The sequence below is a fragment of the Chiloscyllium plagiosum genome, unplaced genomic scaffold (genome assembly GCF_037043375.1).
Source record: "Chiloscyllium plagiosum isolate Xiang-an unplaced genomic scaffold, Cpla_swu_hap1 HiC_scaffold_2, whole genome shotgun sequence".
Taxonomy (NCBI): Eukaryota; Metazoa; Chordata; class Chondrichthyes; order Orectolobiformes; family Hemiscylliidae; genus Chiloscyllium; species Chiloscyllium plagiosum.
Window position 1 is genome coordinate 5,202,342 of NW_028270140.1, and position 23,524 is coordinate 5,225,865.

Sequence of the window (23,524 nt, forward strand, 5' to 3'; positions counted from 1 at the left end):
TTTCCAAAATGCAGCACCTCAAATTTGTCAAAACTGACTTTTATCCACTAATACTTGGTCTATTTGATAAAGATATCATTGTACTGAGGTAACCTCCAATTTTGGTGTCATTTGCAAACTTGGTATACCTCCTATGTTCATCCAAATAATTTTATCTACTTAATTTGAGATGGAAAGGGAATGTGAATTCTCACTTCTAACTTGTAGGACAAATGGACTTTAAATCTGGCTGGCTGAAGTGTTCTGCTTTAGGAGTGAAAGTGAACATTCCAAATGGCATCCATCAACATAGGGTCAATTCTGATCCCTTTGAAAAAGGAATGGGAGCACAAAATAAACCAGAGATTTGACTGCTCAGCTGTTTATTGCTGGCTCTATCATTTCAAGTAGTTTTTGAAATTGAGGCAAATACTGTAAATCTAACTTTGCTAATGAAACTAAAATTCCAAGGTAGTGAATGTACATGTGTATATACTATTTAAGCAGCCTTAATCAGCAATGTTATGTTTCCATGAGTATTCAAGAGTCCTTCCAATAGACTTATCTAGTTAAAATTGTAGTCCTGTTGAAGCAATCTGAACCATTTGTATTTTCCAGGTTCTGCTACTTGTGATCTAACTGAATTTACCTGCTCCACTGGTAGATGTGTTTCAAAGGCATTTGTCTGCAATGGTGCAGATGACTGTGGTGATGGAAGTGATGAAAAAGGCTGTGCACCAACTTCCTGTGGCCCACATGAATTTCACTGCAATAGTTCAGAATGCATTCCCTGGAGTTGGGTGTGTGACACAAATGCTGATTGTGCTGACCAATCTGATGAATCACCAGACCACTGTGGACATATCCATCCTCCAATGACCTGTCCTCCCAATACAATTCAGTGTGGCTCAGGTGAATGTATCCATAGTCGGTGGTACTGTGATGGTGATACTGACTGCAAAGATGGAAGTGATGAAGTCAACTGTTGTGAGTACTCCAACCTCTCACTGCTTGGACAACTCTCTTGTCCAATTGTGCTGTAGCTTTGGGGCAGGTGGTGGGAATAAGACAGTGACAATTACTAAGATTTACTAACTTGGTGACCTGAGACACTTTATCAACTAACTGCTTGACAGAAGTATCTTGACACCTTTTTTGATCACCATTTGATCTCTGCCTTGAGACTGTTACTAAATAGTTCCTCCTTTTCCATTGCTCCAGAGTCTATAGCTTTCAGGCCAGTTTTTGTAGGTACACCTCATTCACCATTTTAAACAGTGGTGAGCTATTTGTGGTTGTGTACAAAGACCACTGCTGTTTTGGTGCATGACCACTGTAAACTAGGCAGGCTCTGTCTATATGAATGGCATACTCCATTCGAAAGGGGTATTTGAAAGATTAGTGGCACTGAAAAGCACAGCAGGTCAGGCAGCATCCAATCTGTTTCAGGCAAAGGATTCCTGATGAAGGGCTTGTGCCTGAAATGTCAGTTCTCCAGCTCCTCAGATGGCTGGTTGTGCTTTTCTAGCACCCTGCTCTGACTCTGATCTCCAACATCTGCAGTCCTTGCTTTAAGATCAGAGCACTGTAAAGCTACTTTCCATTGTAGCTGAATGTACTAAAATATCTTGATTTATGTTTTCAATCTGCTGGATTTAGAATCCATTAACTTAATTTGCTGATGGGAGCAGAAAATTTTTGCCTAAGACATGGTATACAACAACTTCTTCTTCTTTCCACTCATTTTAGGGAATTACATTTTTAACAAAGTATAGATCCCCAGGGAGTATAACTTATTACAATGATACCTATCCATCTTATTATCCCCCAGTTCTGTTGATGAGCAAAAATTTAAAGCAGAACTTCAAACTCAAACTACTTTTTAAGACCACTGAAACTGCGTAGTATTCCCTCAATGGTGATTTTAGATCACCAAAGCACATCACTGAGCTTTGCACATTACTAACTTTCTGCTGCTACTTATTGCTCATGATTAAATTCTTAACATGGGAGTTCTTGCAGCAAGAGGTACTGGAGGCTTGGACCTTTTTTAAATCCAGGTGAGATTGTAAATCTGATCTGGACTTCAGAAACTAGACTTTCAAAATGAAGCAGAGCTGTAGTTACTGCTAACTATGTCCTTTTAGTATTCCATTCTATTTGTAAAACTATATATACTGTTCTAACTTTTCAGCTCTTCACACATGTAGACCAGATCACTTCAGATGCAGTGATGGTGCTTGTGTCCTTAATGACCGAAAATGCGATGGACTTAAAGATTGTCTTGATGCCAGTGATGAATTTGGCTGCCAAAATGGTAAATGCTCAGTATAACTGGAATTACCTATCTAATGTTCTAAATTACAAAATTTCATTCTTGTTTTTTCCATCTGCAGCTACAGAGTGTACAGGAGTCACTGAATTTAAATGTGGCAGTGGTGAATGCATAAATGTCAGTAAGGTTTGTGATCAGCATCATGACTGCAGAGATTGGAGTGATGAAACATCCAAATGTAGTAAGTATTGATCTGTCTCACCCTCTGCTTATCTAGTTTAAGATTGCTTGCCTGTGCAAGATGTATTTTGATGTGGTAATGTTTTAAATAGAAAAATTTCCAGTTGTCCAGGTATACCACATTTTGGGTTTTCCTTAAACTCATGCCCTGCAAATGGTGGGACTAGAACTAAATTGCAAACACCTAACCTCTTTTAAAGTTCTGGTATATTGGTTTTTAAACTTGAACCAATAGTGTTTTGCACACTGACAGAATGCTTGTTTGTTGTTTTAAAATCATTTTCTATGAAGATGTAATTTTGAAAAGCCACATACTGATCAGAATATTTGCCAGAAATTAGGTTAAGACCTCTTGGATTGTCATGTAGTTAAACAAAACTCTAGTATCTTAGATAAAGCTTTCATCTTGTATACCAGAACTGATACAATGCTTAATTTCAATTGAACACTGCATGAGAAGGGGGCTGGCAGGCAAATCAACTGGCTTGTGGTGCCAGGGTAAATGTAGCAAGGAAGTATTGTTTCCTTTCAGTGCAATACCTGGATGTTCCACCCCCCCCCCCCCCCCCCACCTTCCTTGAGGAACCTGGTCAGTGCACATGAATCAAGATGAGTGGTGCTGGAAAAGCACAGCAGGTCAGGAAAATTGACATTTTGGGCAAAAGCCAGAAACTTCTATTTTCCTGCTGCCTGATCTGTGCTTTTCCAGCATCTGCAGTCCTCCCTCCCTTTTCGCCTCCTGCACATGCTTGTCTAGCTTTGAACAAGTATAAGTGAGCTGTGATACTGGCCTGGCAGATTGTAACTTCTAAATTTTGGTGAACTGAATTGTTCAGTTAATGCTGACCAACTGCGAAGCCATAACCAACACTTCATGTGATTTGGGTCTTGCAAGCACTGGCTGTTACAGACAGTCAAAGGGACATCGGAGTTCAGCCGAGATAGTCTAGAAGCCAGGCTGCATGCTGTACGTACTTGGTCCATTGGATATGAGCAACGTGGTTCACTCTGGCTTTCTTGAAGCTAACGTGGATTGTGCAACATGTAATCAATGGGAACACCTGTGGAGGAATGTGGGAGATGGCGTTTTTTTGAATGAGATTGAAACATTGCCATGGTGAAATCAGTCAATTTTCCAACCAACCTATACTCTTTCAGTAGTTTAAAAATATTGCTCACATCAATCTTGCATTTTCTATGGCCCAGCTTGACTGCCAGACCAACATGAAGCTTTCATCAATATGGTTGTGTACTTGCTGACTTTCAGAAGTTTGTACTGAATTGCATTTTTGAAAAGTTTCCAATATTGAAGTTTCATTTGCACTCCATTTGAAGGGTATCAACAAGATATTGTGTGTAGGCTTCTGGGCCATGACCATAAGCTAGAAGTACCACAATCTGCCAGACACCCCAGTGCAGATGCTTCACAGGTTTTATTTCTTTGCAAAATCAAACATGACTTGACTTAGAAATAACTTGTAAAAGGAGACCTGGAAGAGTAAGTACAACAGGACTAGGAGATAGCAGTCTACTCCACTGTGGTTTCAGCAGAATTCCAGTCCCTCCTTTAAGGACTCTGTCCTGTCAGAGTAAATAGCATTCCACTCTACACAGATGTCGGTGTGCTAAAAGGTCCTACTAGGATAGGAATCGCTAGTTAATGATCTCATGTTGATCCTCCCTCCCTCTTCCCTCCCTTTTCCCCCTCCCTCTTCCCTCCCTTTTCCCCCCCCCACCCCGGTCCTACCAGCTTCAGTTGTCAAACTTATCTATTCAAAGTTTAAGATTTGTAGCTCGGGTGCTCATTGCTGTGGTTCTGTTCACCGAGCTGGAACTTTTTATTGCAATTATTTCATCCCCTGTCTAGGTGATATCCTTAGTGCGTGGGAGCCTCCTGTGAAGCGCTTCTGTGGTGTTTCCTCTGGCATTTATAGTGGCCTGTCCCTGCTGCTTCCGGTTCAGTTTCAGCTGTCTGCTGTAGGTGGCCGGTATATTGGGTCCAGGTCTGTGTTTGTTGATGGAGTTTGTGGATGAGTGCTATGCTTCTAGGAATTCCCTGGCTGTTCTTTGTTTCACTTGCCCTATAATAGTAGTGTTGTCCCAGTCGAATTCATGTTGCTTGTCATCTGCGTGTGTGGCTACTAAGGATAGTTGGTCGTGGCGTTTCGTGGTTAGTTGATGTTCGTGGATGTGGATCGTTAGCTGTCTTCCTGTTTGTCCTATATAGTGTTTTGTGCAGTCCTTGCATGGGATTTTGTACACTACATTAGTTTTGCTCATGCTGGGTATCAGGTCCTTCGTTCTGGTGAGTTGTTGTCTGAGGGTGACTGTTGGTTTGTGTGCTGTTATGAGTCCTAGTGGTCGCAGTAGTCTGGCTGTCAGTTCAGAGATGTTCTTTATGGTAGTGTGGCTAGTCCTTTGGGTCGCGGCATGTCCTCGTTCCGTTGTCTTTCCCTTAGGCATCTGTTGATGAAATTGCGAGGATATCCGTTTTTGGCGAATACCTTGTATAGGTGTTCCTCTTCCCCTCTTTTTTTTTTTTTTTGCAGTTCTGGTGTGCTGCAGTGTGTTGTGGCCCTTTTTTTTTGAATAGTGTCTTGATGCAACTTCGTTTGTGTGTATTGGGGTGGTTGCTTTCATAGTTCAGGACTTGGTCTGTGTGTGTGGCTTTCCTGTGTACCTTTGTGGTGAATTCTCCGTTTGGTGTTCTCTGTACCCTCACATCTCGGAATGGGAGTTGGCTGTCCTGTTCTTCCTCTCTAGTGAATCGGATTCCTGTGAGTGTGAGTTGTTGATCCAGTGTGTTTTCTCTATTTCCGTGTTTTTAATGATTACAAAGGTGTCATCAACGTATCTGACCCAGAGTTTGTGGTAAGACTGTTTGTTCTAACCTTTGCATTACTGCTTCTGCTGAGTCCTGAGATCGGTGAGCCTATGGGTGTTCCATTGATTTGTTCCTATATCTGGTTGTTGAATGTGAAGTGTGTTGTGAGGCACGAGTCCAGTAGTTTAAGTATGCCGTCTTTGATGGGTTCAACGTCCTGTTGTCTATTCAGCAGGTTGGCTATTGTTTCTCTGGCTAGGGCTTTGTCAATAGAGGTGAACAGTGCCGTTATGTCGAATGAGACCATGGTGTCTTCCTTGTCTGTGTATATTTCTGATGTCCAGGAATTCCTGTGTTGATTGTATAGTGTCTGGATCTGCTGACCAGGTGTTTCAGTTTCTGCTGTAGTTCTTTAGCCAGTTTGTGCGATGGTGTCCCTGGTAGTGATACTATAGGTCTGAGTGGGATGTCTGGTTTGTGCACTTTAGGTAGTCCATAGAATCTGGGGGTGTTGTTGCTTTCAGGTTTCATTCTTTGTAGGTCAGACCTGGTGATCTGTCCATTTTGTTTTTGTAGGTTCCTCAGTGTGTTGTTTATCCTATTGGTGAGCTGTGGGGTGGGGTCAAACTCCCTCTTTTGGTAGGTGTTGGTATCTGCAAGTAGTTGTGCTTTTTGGATGTACTCTATATACGACAAACAGGAAGACAGCTAACAATCTGTATCCATGAACACCAACTAGCCATGAAACGACATGACCAGCTATCCCTAGTAGCCACACACGCAGACGACAAGCAACATGAATTTGACTGGGACAACACTACCATTATAGGGCAAGCGAAACAAAGAACAGCCAGGGAATTCCTAGAAGCATGGCACTCATCCACAAACTCCAACAAACACATCGACCTGGACCCAATATACCGGCCACCTACAGCAGACAGCTGAAACTGACAACCAGAAGCAGTAGGGCCAGGCCACTATAAATGCCAGAGGAAACACCACAGAAATGCTTCACAGGAGGCTCCCAAGCACTGAGGATGTCACCTAGACAGGGGACGAAACGTTTGCAACAAAAACTTCCAGCTCGGCGAACAGAACCACAGCAAACTTATCTATTTTAGATGAGGGCTAAAGTGTCTGAGTTCTTTCCCCCAGATGTGAATGAATGCTTGGAAGACAATGGTGGCTGTTCTCATCTTTGTAAGGATCTGATTATTGGTTATGAATGTGATTGTCCTGCTGGCTTCAAATTAACTGATAAAAACTGTGAAGGTAAGCTTGTTTGTTAAACTCTATTCTAGAAGGACATGGTGACTTATTCTATAACATTAAAGGGATATTGGTGCTTTATTTGCAGATATTGATGAATGCAAGAATGTTGGGACCTGCAGTCAAACTTGCATCAATTTAGAAGGAAGCTATATGTGCAAGTGTCACATTGGATATCTCATGGACCCAGCTAGTGGAGTTTGCAAGGCTGTAGGCAAGTATCTAGTCCAAACAAGAATATTGGGTCTGTCTTGGTAATGTGCTGATTTAGCCTCCATTTAATGCAATTTGAATGTTTTTAAGGGACTTGATTTTAAAAATGTTTATTGCACTAGTCACTCAATTCAGAATTTAGTAATTGAACTGAACAGAGAAATGCTCTTTTCAGGAAAGCTTGCACGTGCACGTCCACTCGCTTCCCAACTTGGGGTCCAAGTTGAACCCCATGAAACTTCTTTGGCAATGTGGTGCCAGTCAGCTCTTGATGCTCATGTCCAATGTCTTGTGCATGATAAAGACAAACTGGTCCATCACCCATATACTTCAGCTGAACCATCACAAGGAAACTTCACCCATGTTTGTACTGGAGTGAAGTGGTTTGATAATGCTTACTCCAGTAACTGAGACTACTTTCTAGTCTAGGGAAAGCTGGACAATCCTTTTTTTCCACAGCAAGGAAGGGCCATGAGCAGTCTTTAGCAGGTAGAATAAAGGAGAACCCTAAGCTTTGAGTATGAGGAATAAAAGGATGATTCTGGTAGGAATAGGGCAGTCAAAGACAGAAGTGAGAAGTTGTAGAACCTGTGGAGATTGGAGAGGAGCTAAATGAATATTTCATTCCTTTTTTTTCCTTAGGAAAAGAAGACAATTGTCTATTGTATCTCCAGTCTTCTCTAAAAGTTCTTAGACTAGAAAGGATTGAGGTTAGGAAGATGTTAATTCTAGGTGTGAAAGTAGTTAAGTTCCCTGAGCTGGATGGGATTTATCTGAGGATTCTCTGGGAAGGTAGTGTTGGAGCCTTTTGGCTTTGATCTTTTGAGTTGTCACTGTCTACAGGTTTAGTACTGGAGGATTACAAATACGTCCTCTTTAAGAGGGGCAGTAGAGATGACCCAGGTAATAGACCAGTGAGCCTTGTGTCTGCTGTAGGAAGAGTTTTTGGAAAGGATTATTAAAAATTTATAATCTTGCAAGCAACAATTTGATTGGAGATAGTCAACATGGCTTGGTCAAGAGTAGGTCATGTCTCAAACTGTTTTTGAGAAGGTGATCAAGCATGTGGATGAGGGTAGGATAGTTGATGTGGTATACGTGAACTTCAGTAAAGCCTTTTGATAAGGTTTCACATGTAGGCTATTGGAGAAAATGCAGAGGCATGGGATTGAGGGAAAGTTAGCAGTTTGGATTTGAAACTGGCTTTCTGTAAGAAGGCAGCAAGTGGTGATGGAAAATATTCAGCCTGGAGTTCTAGTTACTAATGGTGTGCCACAAGAATCTGTTTGAGTTAACTACATTGGCAGGTAGGGCATTCCACACCCTCACCACTGTGTAAAGAACCTGCCTCTGACATCTGTCTTTAAATCTATCACCCTTCAATTTGTAGTTATGCCCCCTCTTACAAGCTGATGTTGTCATCATCTTAGGGTGGACAGTGAAAGTCTTTTTTCCTATCTAATCCTCTGATCATCTTGTCCTTCGATAAGCATATCAATGACGGGATAGTGTAGGTGGATGGGCTTGGATTAGTTCACAGGTCGGCACAACATAACAGGCCCTTTAGCCCTCTATGCTGAATTGCTCAATGCTCATTCTGAAGGAGCCAAGACCACTGTTCAGGTCACAAGTGAGCATGCACAAAGAGCAGCAGGGTTCTGACCCAGCTTTAAAGGACAATGTTCTATTCCTCACTGCAGCATGTCATGACCCTATTAATCTGCATTTGGGTCCATTACAATTTTTCATTTGAAAAGCCTGCAAAGAACTATCAAATATGACATTATGTCAAGATAAATGGTTTTTTGGTCACTGGCTGACTTGATGCTGAAAGTGGACTGGTTTTCCCTCCCCCTGCCCCAGTGTAAAAATACAGCAAGATATCAAACCACAATCTCTGCCAAGAATCTGTTAATGATAGAGGGCATCTTTGTAACACCACAACCACTGAAATTGTCAGTTATGAAACGTGCATAGTTTGGATGGCTAAGACACTCCCACTAGCTTTGGGAAACCATTTTCAGCTTGACCTTTCAAATTTGAACCAAACTGTCATCCTATTTTGACTGGCATTTATTCATTTTGAATCAGATTTCCATTATCTGAAGAATTTTTAGATCTGTCATCTGACCTGTCTTACGCCAATATAATGTTTACAATTTCCTCTACATGGAAACTCCGGATTTAACTTGTTTAAATCTTTAAAAGCCATTACCACCCCCAGTCTAGTAGCTGATCCCTCGAAATTTTAAATGGTCATGTCGCATGGGCAAGGGATTAGCTGATCTCTGAATGTTCCCTTTTGGCAATCTAATGGATCAAAGGAAAGAAATTCCTTTTTTTTATTTTGGTCATTTTAGGGGAGAAAAGTTTTTGAAGCCATCAAACTACCACTGGAGGGCAGTAACTAATCACCTAAACCCTGTTCATGCACTGACTGCAGGCAATCCATACCGATCACCAGCATTTTGCTTTTGAGTGCTAGCATATTTGCTTGTAAATCTCAACTTGATTTAAAACCATACTGAGCTCCTGGCGACATGTCTTTTGGCTTGTTTTTGAATTGTTAATGCTGTTTTCATTCCAACTTCATGCTTGTCTATTTTAAACTACCTAAATTGCAGTTGATTTTCAACAGAACTTGATCAAGACCTGGGATCTCCAGATAGGAGTGACTTGAATTCAAATTACCCTTTGCTCAAAAAGCATCAAATTATTTCAGTGACATTTATTTCCTCAATGGAAATTAGTACTTTTTCTAAGCTCCTTTTGCTGATGAACTTGTTTCTGCAGGCTCTTGGAAGGTGCAGGTTAATGGAATTCAGTTTTTAGGCAATCCTTTGTAGTACCAAGAGAATCTAATGAATCAATACGCCTTGAGCACTTTCCCACAACTTCCAGAGAATAGCCACAAGCTACTAAACTGGAGCTTGCTTTGTTTCATTTTGCAGAGAGGATTTTAGGATAAACTAATGGCTCATTTTACTTCAACTTCAAGATCTGATCAGTTAACTAACAGTGAGGAATGCTGGAGATCCAAGTGTGGTGTTGAAAAAGCACAGCAGGTTAGGCAGCATTCAAGGAGCAGGTGAATTGATGTTTTGGGCATAAGCTCTTCAGAAATGAGGCTTGTCAGGGCTGAGAAATGGAAGGTGGGTTTGGGGTGAGGGAGAAGGTGGGTTAAAGGGGAGTGATGAACAGATCTGGAGGATGGTGCTGAGTTGGAGGCTTGGGACTGGATAATGGGGGAAGGGAAATGAAGCTGTTAAATCCACATTTATCCAATGTTTGCAGGGTCTTAAAGCAGAATAAGTCATACCTCTAGGCACCAATTATACTTCCTTCCCAAGATTCACAAACCTGATTTTCCCAGTTGACTCCTTCTGTCTTGCCCAGTGCCTGTCCAACCAAACTCATGTCTTCCTACCTTGACACTATCCTGTCCCTCTCAGTCCAGGAACTCCCCACCTATGTTCCTGACACCACCATGCCCTTCACTTCAAGATTTTCATTTACTGGCTCCCAGCACCACCTCTTCACCGTGGACATCCAATCCCTGGACACTTTGATCTGCCACAAAGGTCTCCAAGACCTCCATTCTTCCCCCTCCTGCCATCCCAACCAGTACCCTTCCATCAGCACCCTCATCCGCCTGGCTGAAATGGTCCTCACCCTACACAACTTCTCCTTCCAATCCTCCCACTTTCTCCCAACCAAAGGGGTAGCCATGGGCCCCAGCTATGCCTGCCCGTTTGTCAGATATGTGAAATAGTCTATCTTCTACAGTTACACCAGCAGCACCACCACCATCCATCCTTTATTCCCCCCCACCTGTTCCTCCATTACATCGAGGACTGTATCAGCACTACTTGTGCTCCCATGAGATTGAGCAGTTCGTCAACTTTACTAACACCTTCCACCCCAACTTCAAATTCGCCTGGACCACCTTGGAAACCTTCCCCTTCCTGGACCTCAATCTCTGGTGGCCGACTAACCACAGACATGCTACGAGCCCACTGGCCTCTACAGCTACGTAGACTACACCTCCACCCACCCTACCTTGTGTTTTCTTTTAAAATCCATTATTCCCAATTCCTCCATCTTGTCCCAGGATGACCAATTCCACATCCAAGTCCCAATGGCCATCTTATTCCATGATCGCAACTTCTGTTCCCACATGGTGGTTGATGCCCTCCAGCACATCTCCATTTCATGTACCATCACCCTTGAGCCCCACCCCTACCAATGCAACAAGGACAGAGCCTCCCCACCCGTTCTCATGTTCCACCTCCTCAAACACCTGCATGCAATGCATCATCTTCTGTCACTTCCAAACAGATCCCACCAACAGCTATCTTTCCCTTCCCAGCCCTATCAGCATTCTGGAAAGACTGTTCTCTCCTCAACTCCATCAGGTCCACACCCCATTCCCTGCCACAGCAAAAGTCACTTTCTCAGCTACCTTCCTCCCCACCCCCCTCCCATTTATATCTCCACCCCAACCCACAAGCCTCATTCCTGATGAAGGACCCATGTCTGAAACATTGATTCTCCTGCTGCTCTGATGCTGCTTGACCTGCTGTGCTCTTCCAGCACCTCCCTCTCTCTACTGTTAACTAACATAGCAATATAATGCAACTTTTCAAACTGGTGACCAGAATTGTACACAGTATTTTGAAAGAGACCTCACTAATGTCTCTGTTAGAACATTGTATCCAATTCCCTATACTCAGTGCTCTGTTAAATGAAGGAAAGTGCACCAAATGCAGCATTCACCATCCTGTCCACTTGTGACTCTATTTTTAATGTACTATACAGATCTTTGGTGCAAATGTATGAGACAGATGAGGTTTTGTGCTATACAGGAGATGCCAAATGCTGAGTTAATGGGTTGGTTTAACAGGACCACTAATTTTTACCAAAATTACTTTTCCATGGGCATATAAATGCCTTGGGGAAACTGACAATTTGGTGAATTTGGCAAAAGGAGTTTTAATCCTTCTTTAAAAATGCTGTTCTATTGATCTACTATTTCTAATAGGCAAGGAGCCATATTTAATCTTCACGAATCGTCATGACATCAGAAAACTGGGATTGCACCACAAAGAGTACAGGCAGCTAGTTGCACAGCTGAGAAATGCTGTGGCACTGGATATTGATGTGTCTCAGCAGATGATCTTCTGGGCTGACCTGGGAGAGCGGGCAATTTTCAGGTAACTTACATTTTCAGCAATGTACTTGCTGGAGAAACCCAGCACAGCTGGCAACAGGGAAAAAGTGAAGGGTCACTTGACTCAATGTTTAATTGCTGCTTCTCTGATACATCTGGATTTTCTCTAGCAATTACCTCACTTTTCCAGCATCTAATTTTTTAAAATTTAAATCCTCCTTTGTATCAATCTTTGAAATTGATCCAGTATATTGTCTAACTAGCTGCTTAGATTAAATTGGACAAAATGCTTTCAAAATACCTCTATCTTGCAATATTTTTGTCACTGAATAGTTATCCTAATTTTTAAATTGTATTAAATGAACACTTTTTTTTGCAAGTGAATTTAAAATCTTTCTCTGGTCATAAATGTAATCTATAAACAATATTTCAATGGCTTAATATAAAAGGTGCTTCAAGCAGTTTTGTTTCATGTATTGTATTTCAGTATTGGTAATGCTGTAGTCTGCATAATGATTTGGACACTCCCAGTAAATCAGAATCACATGCTGACACGTTCTCCTGTATTTGTGAACAATACCCTTGGTCCAAGAGTTAAGTTTTATTGAAGGCTAAAATGAACTAACTCTAACCATCGTAATATTTCCACAGTATGCCAATGGATGAACAAACTGGCAATGCTACTATTTCCAGGATTGTTAATAATGTAAGAACTCATGTAGGCATTGCTGTTGACTGGATCTACAACAACATTTACTGGACTGATATGGGTGCTCGGACCATTTCTGTTACAAGCTTTGATGGAATCCAAAGGAAAACTCTCTTTGACAGCAACTTGAGAGAACCAGCCTCTGTAGCAGTTGATCCTCTGCTGGGGTATGAACTTTCTATTAAAATTGAATAGAACACCAATCGCCTACTCAAAATGCACCTTGGTTTAGTCCAAATTAAAGCATGATTTAATGGGTTTTAGATTGCTTACCAAAATGTCAAATATGCATAGTTTGCATTAGTATTAACAAACTTATTTTGCTTTTACTTTGTAGTGTTTTGGTCTGGAGGTTTTTTCCTGATATTTACTTCAAATATATTTGATTTCAATGTAATTTTTTTAGGCTGACTCTCTAACCATTATAGCTGGGGTTGTCAATCGTGCCCAAATCTCTTCCTGAAGGTTTATGATCTGCTCCACCCTCCGATCATTAGAAATCCCAAATCTCCATGCTTTGTACTATCTTCCTGCAATTAGAAGCAAAAGAACCTGCCCAATTGGATGGTGCTTGATTTGGCCAAAAACAATTCCTTCAAATTTTTGCTATCTCTGAAAAATTTGAATTTTTTTAAAATCAGTGGTGTAGAGTCATACAGACAGACCCTTCAGTCTAACCAATCCATGCTAAGCATAATCCTGACTAAACCAGTTCCACCTGTTGCTCCTGGCCCATATCCCTCCCAATCTTTACCAGTCATGGACATGTCTAAGTGTCTCTTAAATGTTGTAACTGTGCCTGCATCCACTTTCTCAGGAAGTTCATTCCACAAATGAACCATCCTCCTCTGGTTTTCTAAAAGAGAAACTGTCCCTCCTGTCTTAAACATCTCTCACCTTGAAAATATGCTTCCTAGTCTTGAAACTCCCACATTAGGAAAAAGACAACAACCATTATAGACAGTTAATGTTCATTTGTATAAAGGTCACCTCTCAACCTCTCCATTATTCTGGGATGAAGACTGGGAAGCCCCAGCCTTTCTTTAGAACTCAAACCTTCATTCCTTGCAACGTTCTGGTAAATCCCTTCTCACCCCCCTCCAGCTAATGCCCTTTCTATAACAGGGTGACCAGAACTGGACAGTACTCCAGAAGAGGCTTCCATAGCCTGTACAATGCCTCAAGCCTGGGGGGTGGGGGGGGTGGTAGCTTGAGCAGGAGGAGGCAAGCAGGGAAACTGACTTGTGGGCAAATAATTGACATGCAATATAATGTGGATAAATGTGAGGTTATGCACTTTGACGAAACAGGAAGTCATGCCTTCTGGCAAGTTGCTTCTGAATTGAATGCCAAAGGTCATCTGATAACAGCAATGACTTTAAAAGATTTTTGGTAAATTAGAAGGGAATGGTGCAATGAGACTGGGGTATCTTGGGTACCAGTTACTGGGAGTAAACAGGCAGGTGCCTAGGTGGTGAAGACAAATGCTATGTTGGGCCTTCATAGTGAGAGGACTAGTGTACAGGAGCCAGGATGTCTTGCTGCCAGTGTACCAGGCCTTGTTAAGCCCACACCTGGACTATTGAATAGGTTTTTAGTCTGTTGCCTGAGGAAGGATGCCCTGGCTATGGAAGGGTTTCAAAGGGTTCAAGGTTTGAGAAGTGCTCGTTGTGGTTCTGTTTGCCGAGCTGGGAATTTGTGTTGCAGATGTTTCATCCACTGTATAGGTGACATCCTCAGTGCTTGGGAGCCTCCTGTGAAGCGCTTCTGTGATGTTTTCTCCGGCATTTATAGTGGTTTGTCTCTGCTGCTTCCGGTTGTCAGTTCCAGCTGTCCGCTGCAGTAGCTGGTATATTGGGTCCAGGTCGATGTGCTTATTGATTTGAATCTGTGGATGAGTGTCATGCCTCTAGGAATTCCCTGGCTGTTCTGTTTGGCTTGTCCTATCATAGTAGTGTTGTCCCAGTCGAACTCCTGTTGTTTGTCATCAGCATGTGGGGCTACTAAGGATTGTCCTGCAATTTCATCAACAGAGATGCCTCGGAAAGACAACGGAAAGAGGACATGCCACAACCCAAAGGACTAGCCACATTACCATACATCAAGAACATTTCTGAACCAACAGCCAGACTACGACCAATAGGACTCATGACCGCGCACAAACCAACAGCCGCTCTCCGACAACTCACCAGGGCAAAGGACCTGATACTCAGCATGAGCAAAACCAATGTCGTGTACAAAATCCCATGCAAGGACTGCACAAAACACTACATAGAACAAACAGGAAGACAGCTAACAATTTGTATCCGTGAACACCAACTAGCCACGAAATGACACGACCAGCTATCCTTAGTAGCCACACGCAGATGACAAGCAACATGAGTTCGACTGGGACAACAATAAGCACATCGACCTGGACCCAATATACCAACCACTGCAGCGGACAGCTGGAACTGACAACCGGAAGCGGCAGAGACAAACCACTATAAATGCCGGAGGAAAGATCACAAGCGCTTCACAGGAGGCTCCCAAGCACTGAGGATGTCACCTAGACAGGGGATGAAACGTCTGCAACACAAATTCCCAGCTCCGAACAGACCACAACAAATTCAAAGGGTTACCAGTCTGATTCCTGGGATGGTGGGACTGATTTTATGAGCAGGGACTGGATCAATTCAGGGGTGTCAAACATACTAGAGCTTGGAACAGTGAGTGGTTTGGAGGATGTTGCTTATGGAAGCTTGTAAATTTTTAATTTCTACATGGTAGATGCAGGAAGGATGTTTTGACAGGAATATACAACGAAAGGTCATTTAGGAATGAGATGAAATTTCTTCACCAGAGTGGGATTCTGTCACAGCAAACTGGAGGTCAAAACACTTTTATTCTTTTTTTTTTCCCCTGAAGCAGTTAGATGTGTTTCTTTGGCTACAGATTTCTGGTTACAAATCCGTTACAATAATGAAGTAGGATAGATTCTAGCATCAAAATGACCAGACTGTCTACTCCCCATAACAGTAATTTACTGAACTGGTTTTAAGCATGCAGTACATCTTGTAGTTACATTGGGGAACAATGACCTTTGCACATACAAAACAGTTTGATTTTTAAAACCTTCCTAAAACCTATTTGTCCTTGTGACAAAAGGAATCTGCTCTTAGCCTAGAAATGAGTAGAACAATTTAGAGGGTTCAGGCCCTGTGGTACTTGGTAAATATAATGAACTCTCCAACCAGGAGGAAACCACAATTAAACACTAACCCTCTTTGAAGGCAACCAGACCCTGTAGCTTTGCCAAAAAAAAAACTCCAATATACCCAATATGTGATTTGATTTTCCACTGTCTTCAACTGACATCTGGAAAACTTGCTACTAAAATGAACTAAGTGTGAAAGTAACCAATGTTTCTGAAGGACCATCTGAATGTATGCTGAAGTTGGCTATTTTCTTGTGATCACACCAACATGGCTGCTTTGGTCCTATATTGAAACTGTTCTGGATGTTCTAGGTTTGCATGTATGATTATGGGCAAACAAATTGTGGATCCATTCATTTTTTTTTTTGTGTATTGACTTGGATTTCACCTGTGTGCTGAGTTCCATCGTGATAACATAGCTGCTCTCGAGAGGAAAACTCCTATAGGAAGAAGGATTTTTTTTGCACTGTGCCTCTTAAACATTGACTTAAGCATTATTGCAATCCCTGCATCTAGCTTAATTCAATGTGTCTACTTAATTGAAAGTTGTGGGTTTGCTATAGAGAAGTGTCAAACAATTGAATTTCAATATTGAAATAAGCTTCACCTAACCAATATCGTACTAGATAGTAAGAATCTAAAATTGGTGTTACTATCTTTACTGCATTGCAGCAACAAGCCTTTTTAAAAAAAAAAAAACATCAAAAACAACAAAATGGAACAGCAGTGGTATTTCTTGTCAAATAACATGTTGTAAATGCAAAATAATGCAGTTTGTTTTAATTTTTTTAATCACCTGTTCTTCAAAGGTACATGTACTGGTCAGACTGGGGTGAACCGGCAGTAATCGAAAAAGCAGGAATGAATGGTGTTGGTCGTAAGCTGTTAGTTACCAGAGACATTGAATGGCCTAGTGCCATTACGCTTGGTAAGTGGACTTGTGAAAACCAATTGGGTTATTTTGTTTTTACCCTCCCTCTTTCCACCCCCTCCAACCCCACCTCACCACACCACCACCACCACCCCACCCCAACCCCCCCCCCCCCCCCCCCCCCCCCCCACCGGCCCCCATTCCTGCAGCATAACTTATTCAGTTTCATTTTGCCTTAGATCTCACACAAAGCCGTCTATATTGGGTTGACTCTAAGCTGCACGTTCTGTCAAGTGTACGTTTAACTGGAGAGGATAGAAGAACTGTGCTTTCCTCAACGGAATTTCTTGCTCATCCTTATGGTGTATCAGTGTTCGAGGTAAGGTCTGATGTGGTGAAGCTATGAAACGGCATACGATAAGAAGCTGCTATATTTAAATATCCCAGTTTGTTTTCTTTGTAAAATGTTACCTTTTCAAGAGGTAATCTTTTGGGGGAAAATTGCCATTTCACAAATGCTACTAAGCCTTTGCATGCATCCATTTTCAATAAACTTGTAGTATCTGCTTGATACCCAAGTGAATGTGTACACAAGGCAGTCAGTAAAGTGTGCACAACAAAAAGGTGACCATAACACTTTTTTTAAAATTAAACATTAAAGCTCTTGACTGTTCATAGACTTTGTTTAATGCCCAAGGAAAATAGCAATAAGTGTATTTTAATTGGTGGGGTAAAATTTGCTACAAATGTTAGATGTTGACAATCTGAAACTGTGGGAATATGTGGTGGGTGTAGTGTTTTGTAGGAGGTTAAGCCTGTACATGACTTCCCCAGTTGGAGTTAAGTTCTCTGCCATTCAAGATGCATTTCTGACTGAATCAAACTTCTGGTAGAAATTTAAATAGATTCCATTGCTGAACTCAGTTTCCCATTGAGCAATTCTACCCTATAACCTCTGCTACAGTGCAAATAGTGGTCGTTATATTCTCCAGTGGGTGAAATTGCTTTTGACTGCCTTTTGGTATAACACAAAATTTACAGCTCAGGAACAGGCCCTTCAGCCCTCCAAGCCTGAGCTGATTCAAATCCACAGTCTTAAACCGGTCGGTCAATTCCTAAGCATCTGGATCCCTCTGCTCCCCACCAGACTCATTTTAAATGAATCTACCGTGCCTGTCTCTACCACCTCTGGCAACGTGTTCCAGACACCCACCACCCTCTGTATGAAGTACTTGCTGAGTGTATCCCCCTTACACTTTCCACCTCTCACCTTGAAAGTGTGACCTCCTTGTTAGTGAATTCTTCACCCTGGGGGAAAAAGCTGGTCTCTATCCACCCTCTCTACCCTTCATAATTTTATAAACCTCAATCTCCTTTTTTTTTTCTAATGAAAATAAACCTAACCTACTCAACCTTCTTAGCTAGCACCTAGTATGAATTGTGAAAATGGTTGTTCTTTTTAGGATCATATCTTCTGGACTAGCTGGGAGCATAACACCATCTATCGAGCAAATAAATATACAGGAAAGGATCTGATCACTTTAATCTCCAATCTCCAGGATGTTCGGGATGTTATCATCTATCATGAGCTCACACAGCCATCAGGTAGGGAATCTAGCAATCTTTTAAATGAACAGCCCTAGTAAACTTTCAAGGTTGTGGCCTTCCTGGTTGGAAATTCTCTGGCTAAGAAGGAAACTAGCTGACAGTTTCAATTTTTAGTATGGTTAATCAACAGTGGATATTATTTGAGTTATCCTATGATTCACTTTTTCAGGTAAGAGCAGTGTGCCATAAATGGCATAATTGCAGCATAACCTGTCACTTGCCATAACATACTCTCTATATTTTGAGTTTGCTGATGACCCCACCATAATGGATCCACCTTAAATAAGAGTACAGGAAGAAGACTTTCTCATCTTTACATCATGCCACTATGTCTCCCTCCCATGTTAGCAAAACAAAAGCTGGTCATTGACTTCAGGAAGCAGAGTGGAGGACACCCCCTGTTGATATCCATGGGGCTGAGGTGGTCCAAACAAATACTGATCTATTCTGGTCCATCCACAGTCAAAGCGCACATTACCTCTACTTCCTCAGAAGGCTCGGAAACGTGTCCGCAATGATTCTTACCAATTTTTATAGATACACCATGGAAAGCATTCAGATGCACCCCAGCTTGGAATGGCAACTTGTCTGCCCAAGACGAGAAATTAATTCGGTGCAGCCCAGTCCATCACCAAACCAGCCTGCTTTCCACTGACCTGTCTGTACTTTCCACTGTCTCAAAAGCAGCCGATGTAATCAAAGATCTCTCCCACTCCGGTTATACTCTCTCCCATCAGGCAGAAGATACAAAAGTTTGAATAAACTTACGAACAGTTTCCCTGCTGTTATCAGACTTGCAAACAGACTTCTCACATTCGAGTTGATCTTTCTCTGTACCTTTTTTTAGTTATAATACTACATTCTGCATTCTGTTTGAATATCCTGCTGTTTGTAGCTATGGTATGATTTCCCTGTCTAGTAAACAAAACAATGCTTTTCTCTCTTGGTACATGTGAAAATAAAATTTAAAATGTTGTCCAAATATCATTTAACAGTTTAGATGAAGTAAATAGTGTATTAGGCTGTCCTAGTCTGCTTGAATAACTGTCAATTTAACAGCAATTTAAACAGATTCTCTAGGAATCCACCCATCCCTATCCCTTGTGAATAAACATGGATTTTAAATCTAATCCAAGTACATTGTAAAGGATTCTGGATTAGTGGTGCTGGAAGAGCACAGCAGTTCAGGCAGCATCCGAGGAGCAGTAAAATCGATGTTTCGGGCAAAAGCCCTTCATCAGGAATAAAGGCAGAGAGCCTGAAAGGTGGAGAGAAGCTAGAGGAGGGTGGGAAGAAAGTACAATAGGTGAGTGGGGGAGGGGATGAAGGTGATAGGTCGGGGGCAGGAGGGTGGAGTGGATAGGTGGAAAAGATGATAGGCGGGTAGGACAAGTCATGGGGACAGTGCTGAGCTGGAAGTTTGGAACTAGGGTGAGATGGGGGAAGGGGAAATGAGGAAACTGTTCAAGTCTACATTGATGCCCTGGGGTTGAAGTGTTCTGAGGCGGAAGATGAGGCGTTCTTCCTCCAGGGGTCTGGTGGTGAGGGAACGGGGGTGAAGGAGGCCCAGGGCCTCCAGGTCCTCAGCAGTGGGAGGGAGAGTTGAAATGTTGGGTCATGGGGCGGTGTGGTTGATTGGTGCAGGTGTCCCAGAGATGTTCCCTAAAGCGCTCTGCTAAGAGGTGTCCAGTCTCCCCAATGTGGAGGAGACCGCAATGGATACAGTAAATATTAGTGGATGTGCAGGTAAAACTTTGGATGTGGAAGGCTCCTTTTAAGGCCTTGGATGGAGGTGAGGGAGGAGGTGTGGGTGCAGGTTTTACAATTCCTGCAGTGGCAGGGGAATGTGCCAGGATGAGAGGGTGGGTTGTAGAGGGGAGCGTGGAACTGACCAGGTAGTCAGAGGGAACAGTCTTTGCAGAAGGCGGAAAGGGGTGGGGAGGGAAATATATCCCTGATGGGGTCTTTTTGGTGACAGAAATGTCGGCAGATTTGGTTTATGCGAAGGTTGGTAGGGTGGAAGGTGAGCACCAGGGGCGTTCTGTCCTTGTTACAGTTGGAGGGGTGGGGTCTGAGGGCGGAGGTGCGGGATGTGGACGAGATGCGTTGGAGGGCATCTTTAACCACTTGGGAAGGGAAATTGCGGTCTCTGGAGGAGGCCATCTGGTGTGTTCTGTGGTGGAACTGGTCCTCCTGGAGCAGATATGGTGGAGGAACTGGGAGTACGGGATGGCATTTTTGCAAGAGGTAGAGTGAGAAGAGGTGTAATCCAGGTAGCCGTGGGAGTCGGTAGGTTTGTAAAAAAAAAAAAAAAGTCAGTGTCAAGTCGGTCATCAATAATGGAGATGGAGAGGTCCAGGAAGGGGAGGGAGGTGTCAGATGGTCCAGGTAAATTTAAGGTCGGTGTGGAATGTGTTAGTGAAGTTGATGAATTGCTCAACCTCCTCGCGGGAGCACGGTTGCGCCAACGCAGTCATCAATGTAGCGGAGGAAGAGGTGGGGAGTGGTGCCGGTGTAATTATGGAAGATCAACTGTTCTACATAGTTTACATTGGCTATCTTATACACAAGATTCATCTCACATCAGGTTCATCTTTTAACAGATGAGAAAGATTTGCAATCTTTTTAGTGTGCTGTAGATCTTCCATTAAGAGATCTAATCTCAAATTACTTTTGAAAAATCTGATCTCTACCTTCAAGATAGAATATTTAAACAGAAACCCCTCCATGCCAATCACTAAATTTACCCTTGCCACTTATCTTACAGATAGTAACTATTTGCCAATTTCATAATCCTTTCCAAAAAAATGTTTAACTGGAGGTTTCTACTTTGTGCTAGTTTCATCAATATAATATTTGCCCAAATTTACCAGTGAATGTTTTTTGAGCATAAATTGTATCCAACATTTTGTGCACTTTTGTTCCAAACTGTGGTGGCTATATCCACCACGAAGTGTAATGAACCCACTGTGAATTACTCACTAAACTTTGCACATGAGGGCATAAAATGGAAGTTAATTCTTCATGTTTTGACTAATTACATTGGCACATTTTAGCAATGCTCCCATATTTTGTGGCTTTGAACTGACAGAATCATAAAGCAGAAAGAGGCCATTCATCTCATTGAGTCTGCACAGACCTCCAGACCCAGGCCTCCATCTTATCCCTACATTTTATTATGGTTAACCCACCTAGCCTACACGTCTCTGGATGCTATGGGTGATTTAACATGGCCAGTCCACCTAACCTAACCTGCACATCCTTGTCAACAGAAACCAGAGCACCTGGTGGAAACCATCACAGACATAAGGAAAACATGCAAACTTCAGTCACCCAAGGCTGGAATTGAATACAGGTCCCTGGTGCTATGATGCAGCAGTGCTAATCATAATCTACCATGCTGCTCATTAAAATAACTCTTCAAAAATTGAACTGTATTAAGTTGCCATTTAAATTTTTTCCTTAAGCAATATAACCAGCTACATTTATGGTTGACTTTTACATTTTGAGTATTTAATACATAGCCAAGTTCTTCAAAGCTCTTCAGTCCATTTGTATATGGACACTATAATTTCCAGCACTTTTGAAGTAGAAATTTGTCTGCATTGGAGTAATATCTAACTGAAAACTATTCGAGCCTCCACTAAAGCTGAATCATACTTGTAGATAGTGATACATTGAAGTTTGGTTTAATCTGTGCTTTCCTTTAGTAATAAACCTAATGAAAACCATTGCTTATGGCCGCCATCTGACTGACTTTTGTCATGTACAGAATGAACTGAGGAAAGTGTATTGGAATTTTTCCACATTACATTGTATACAATATTACATATGTCATTGGTTCTTTAAATACTTTGAGTTACTGGGACACTGGTTTCTAGTAATTATTTTTTTGAAACTAATGTTACTTCCTAGGCAAGGACTGGTGCAAGAATACAAATGGGGGATGTAAATACATGTGTCTACCAGCTCCTCAAATCAACAGTTACAGTCCCAAATATACTTGTGTGTGTCCACCTGGAATGGAGTTGTTAAAGGATGGACATCATTGTGGAGCAGGTATGAGAACAGTGTAAAATGAAGTATTGTAGATGTTAGAAATTAAACATAGACAATGCAACAAGTCAGGCTGCAGCACCTACAAGGAAACCAGTTACATTGAGGAACACTTGAGGACTCTGACTATACTCGATGGAGTTTAGAAGGATGAGGGGGGATCTGATGCATGTTCTCAAGTTTCAACTTAGACAGAGGATGTTGGCAAGATCTTTCCATTGACCGAGAACCCAGGGCAGAGCTTCAGGGTAAAACAAGACCTTTTAGAACTAAGATGAGTAGAAACTTCAGCCAGAGTGGTGGTATTCATTGCCACAGAAGGCTGTGGAGGCCAGGTCACTGAGTATGTTTCAAACAGAAGTTCTTGATTGCCAAGGGGATCAAAGGTTCTGGGGGAGGGTGGGAACAAAGTTGGGGTTGAGAAAATTATCAGCCATGATTGAATGAAAGAGCAGATTTAATAGGAGCAGAAATTAGGCCATTTGTCTCATCTATGGTCCTATGGCCTTGATGACTAAAAGGGCACTTCCCAATGCAATAGACCATTTTTAAATTTCATTTAAAGAACCATTTCCACTCTAGTAACAATGCTAGATGATAGTACACTAACTGAATTTAAATCTTTTTTATTGACTAGTCAAAACCATCTGTGGAGTAATGGAGGTCAAGTGCAATGATGGACAATGTATACCTGAGAGATGGCAATGTGATGGTGTAGCTGACTGTGATGATGGATCAGATGAAAGTGAAGGAGTTTGCTGTAAGTATTTATCTCTGGCTGGAGGTTGGAATAATTATTTCCTAAGGTGTAATTTTTGTTTCACTTCTGAATCAGCTGATCTCCTGCATGAATTTACTGTGGAGCACAGACACTTGTTTCCTTCACTATTGAATGTCCTTCACTTAATGCCTCCTTTACTTGATACATGTGTATCCTCTATCTTCCTCACCTGCAACCCAATTGTGGTGTCTTCAGTGAACTATGCTTAATTCCCACTTTAGAACCAACTCCTTGATCAGCACTGGCTCAATTGTAAAATTATGGCTTGGCATTAACTTGGTCAGTGGCAGGTGGGGAGAATATTCAAGTGTTTCCTAATGTAAATGTGCTACG

The 23,524-nt window shown here is 42.0% G+C and overlaps 1 protein-coding gene across 1 annotated transcript in view; it reads left to right on the forward strand.

Annotated features, from left to right (window-relative positions):
• Window positions 1-23,524, forward strand: part of LOC122564024 (uncharacterized) — a 68,295-nt gene that overhangs the window by 19,901 nt on the left and 24,870 nt on the right. Inside the window, exons 17-29 of the mRNA XM_087992941.1 lie at window positions 598-966; window positions 2,174-2,296; window positions 2,376-2,492; window positions 5,509-5,514; window positions 6,474-6,590; window positions 6,676-6,801; window positions 11,842-12,013; window positions 12,622-12,846; window positions 16,685-16,803; window positions 16,986-17,125; window positions 18,210-18,351; window positions 22,270-22,413; window positions 23,048-23,170. Of these exons, the coding sequence (XP_087849067.1) occupies window positions 598-966; window positions 2,174-2,296; window positions 2,376-2,492; window positions 5,509-5,514; window positions 6,474-6,590; window positions 6,676-6,801; window positions 11,842-12,013; window positions 12,622-12,846; window positions 16,685-16,803; window positions 16,986-17,125; window positions 18,210-18,351; window positions 22,270-22,413; window positions 23,048-23,170 (1,923 nt within the window). The remainder of the gene's footprint in view (window positions 1-597; window positions 967-2,173; window positions 2,297-2,375; window positions 2,493-5,508; window positions 5,515-6,473; window positions 6,591-6,675; window positions 6,802-11,841; window positions 12,014-12,621; window positions 12,847-16,684; window positions 16,804-16,985; window positions 17,126-18,209; window positions 18,352-22,269; window positions 22,414-23,047; window positions 23,171-23,524) is intronic.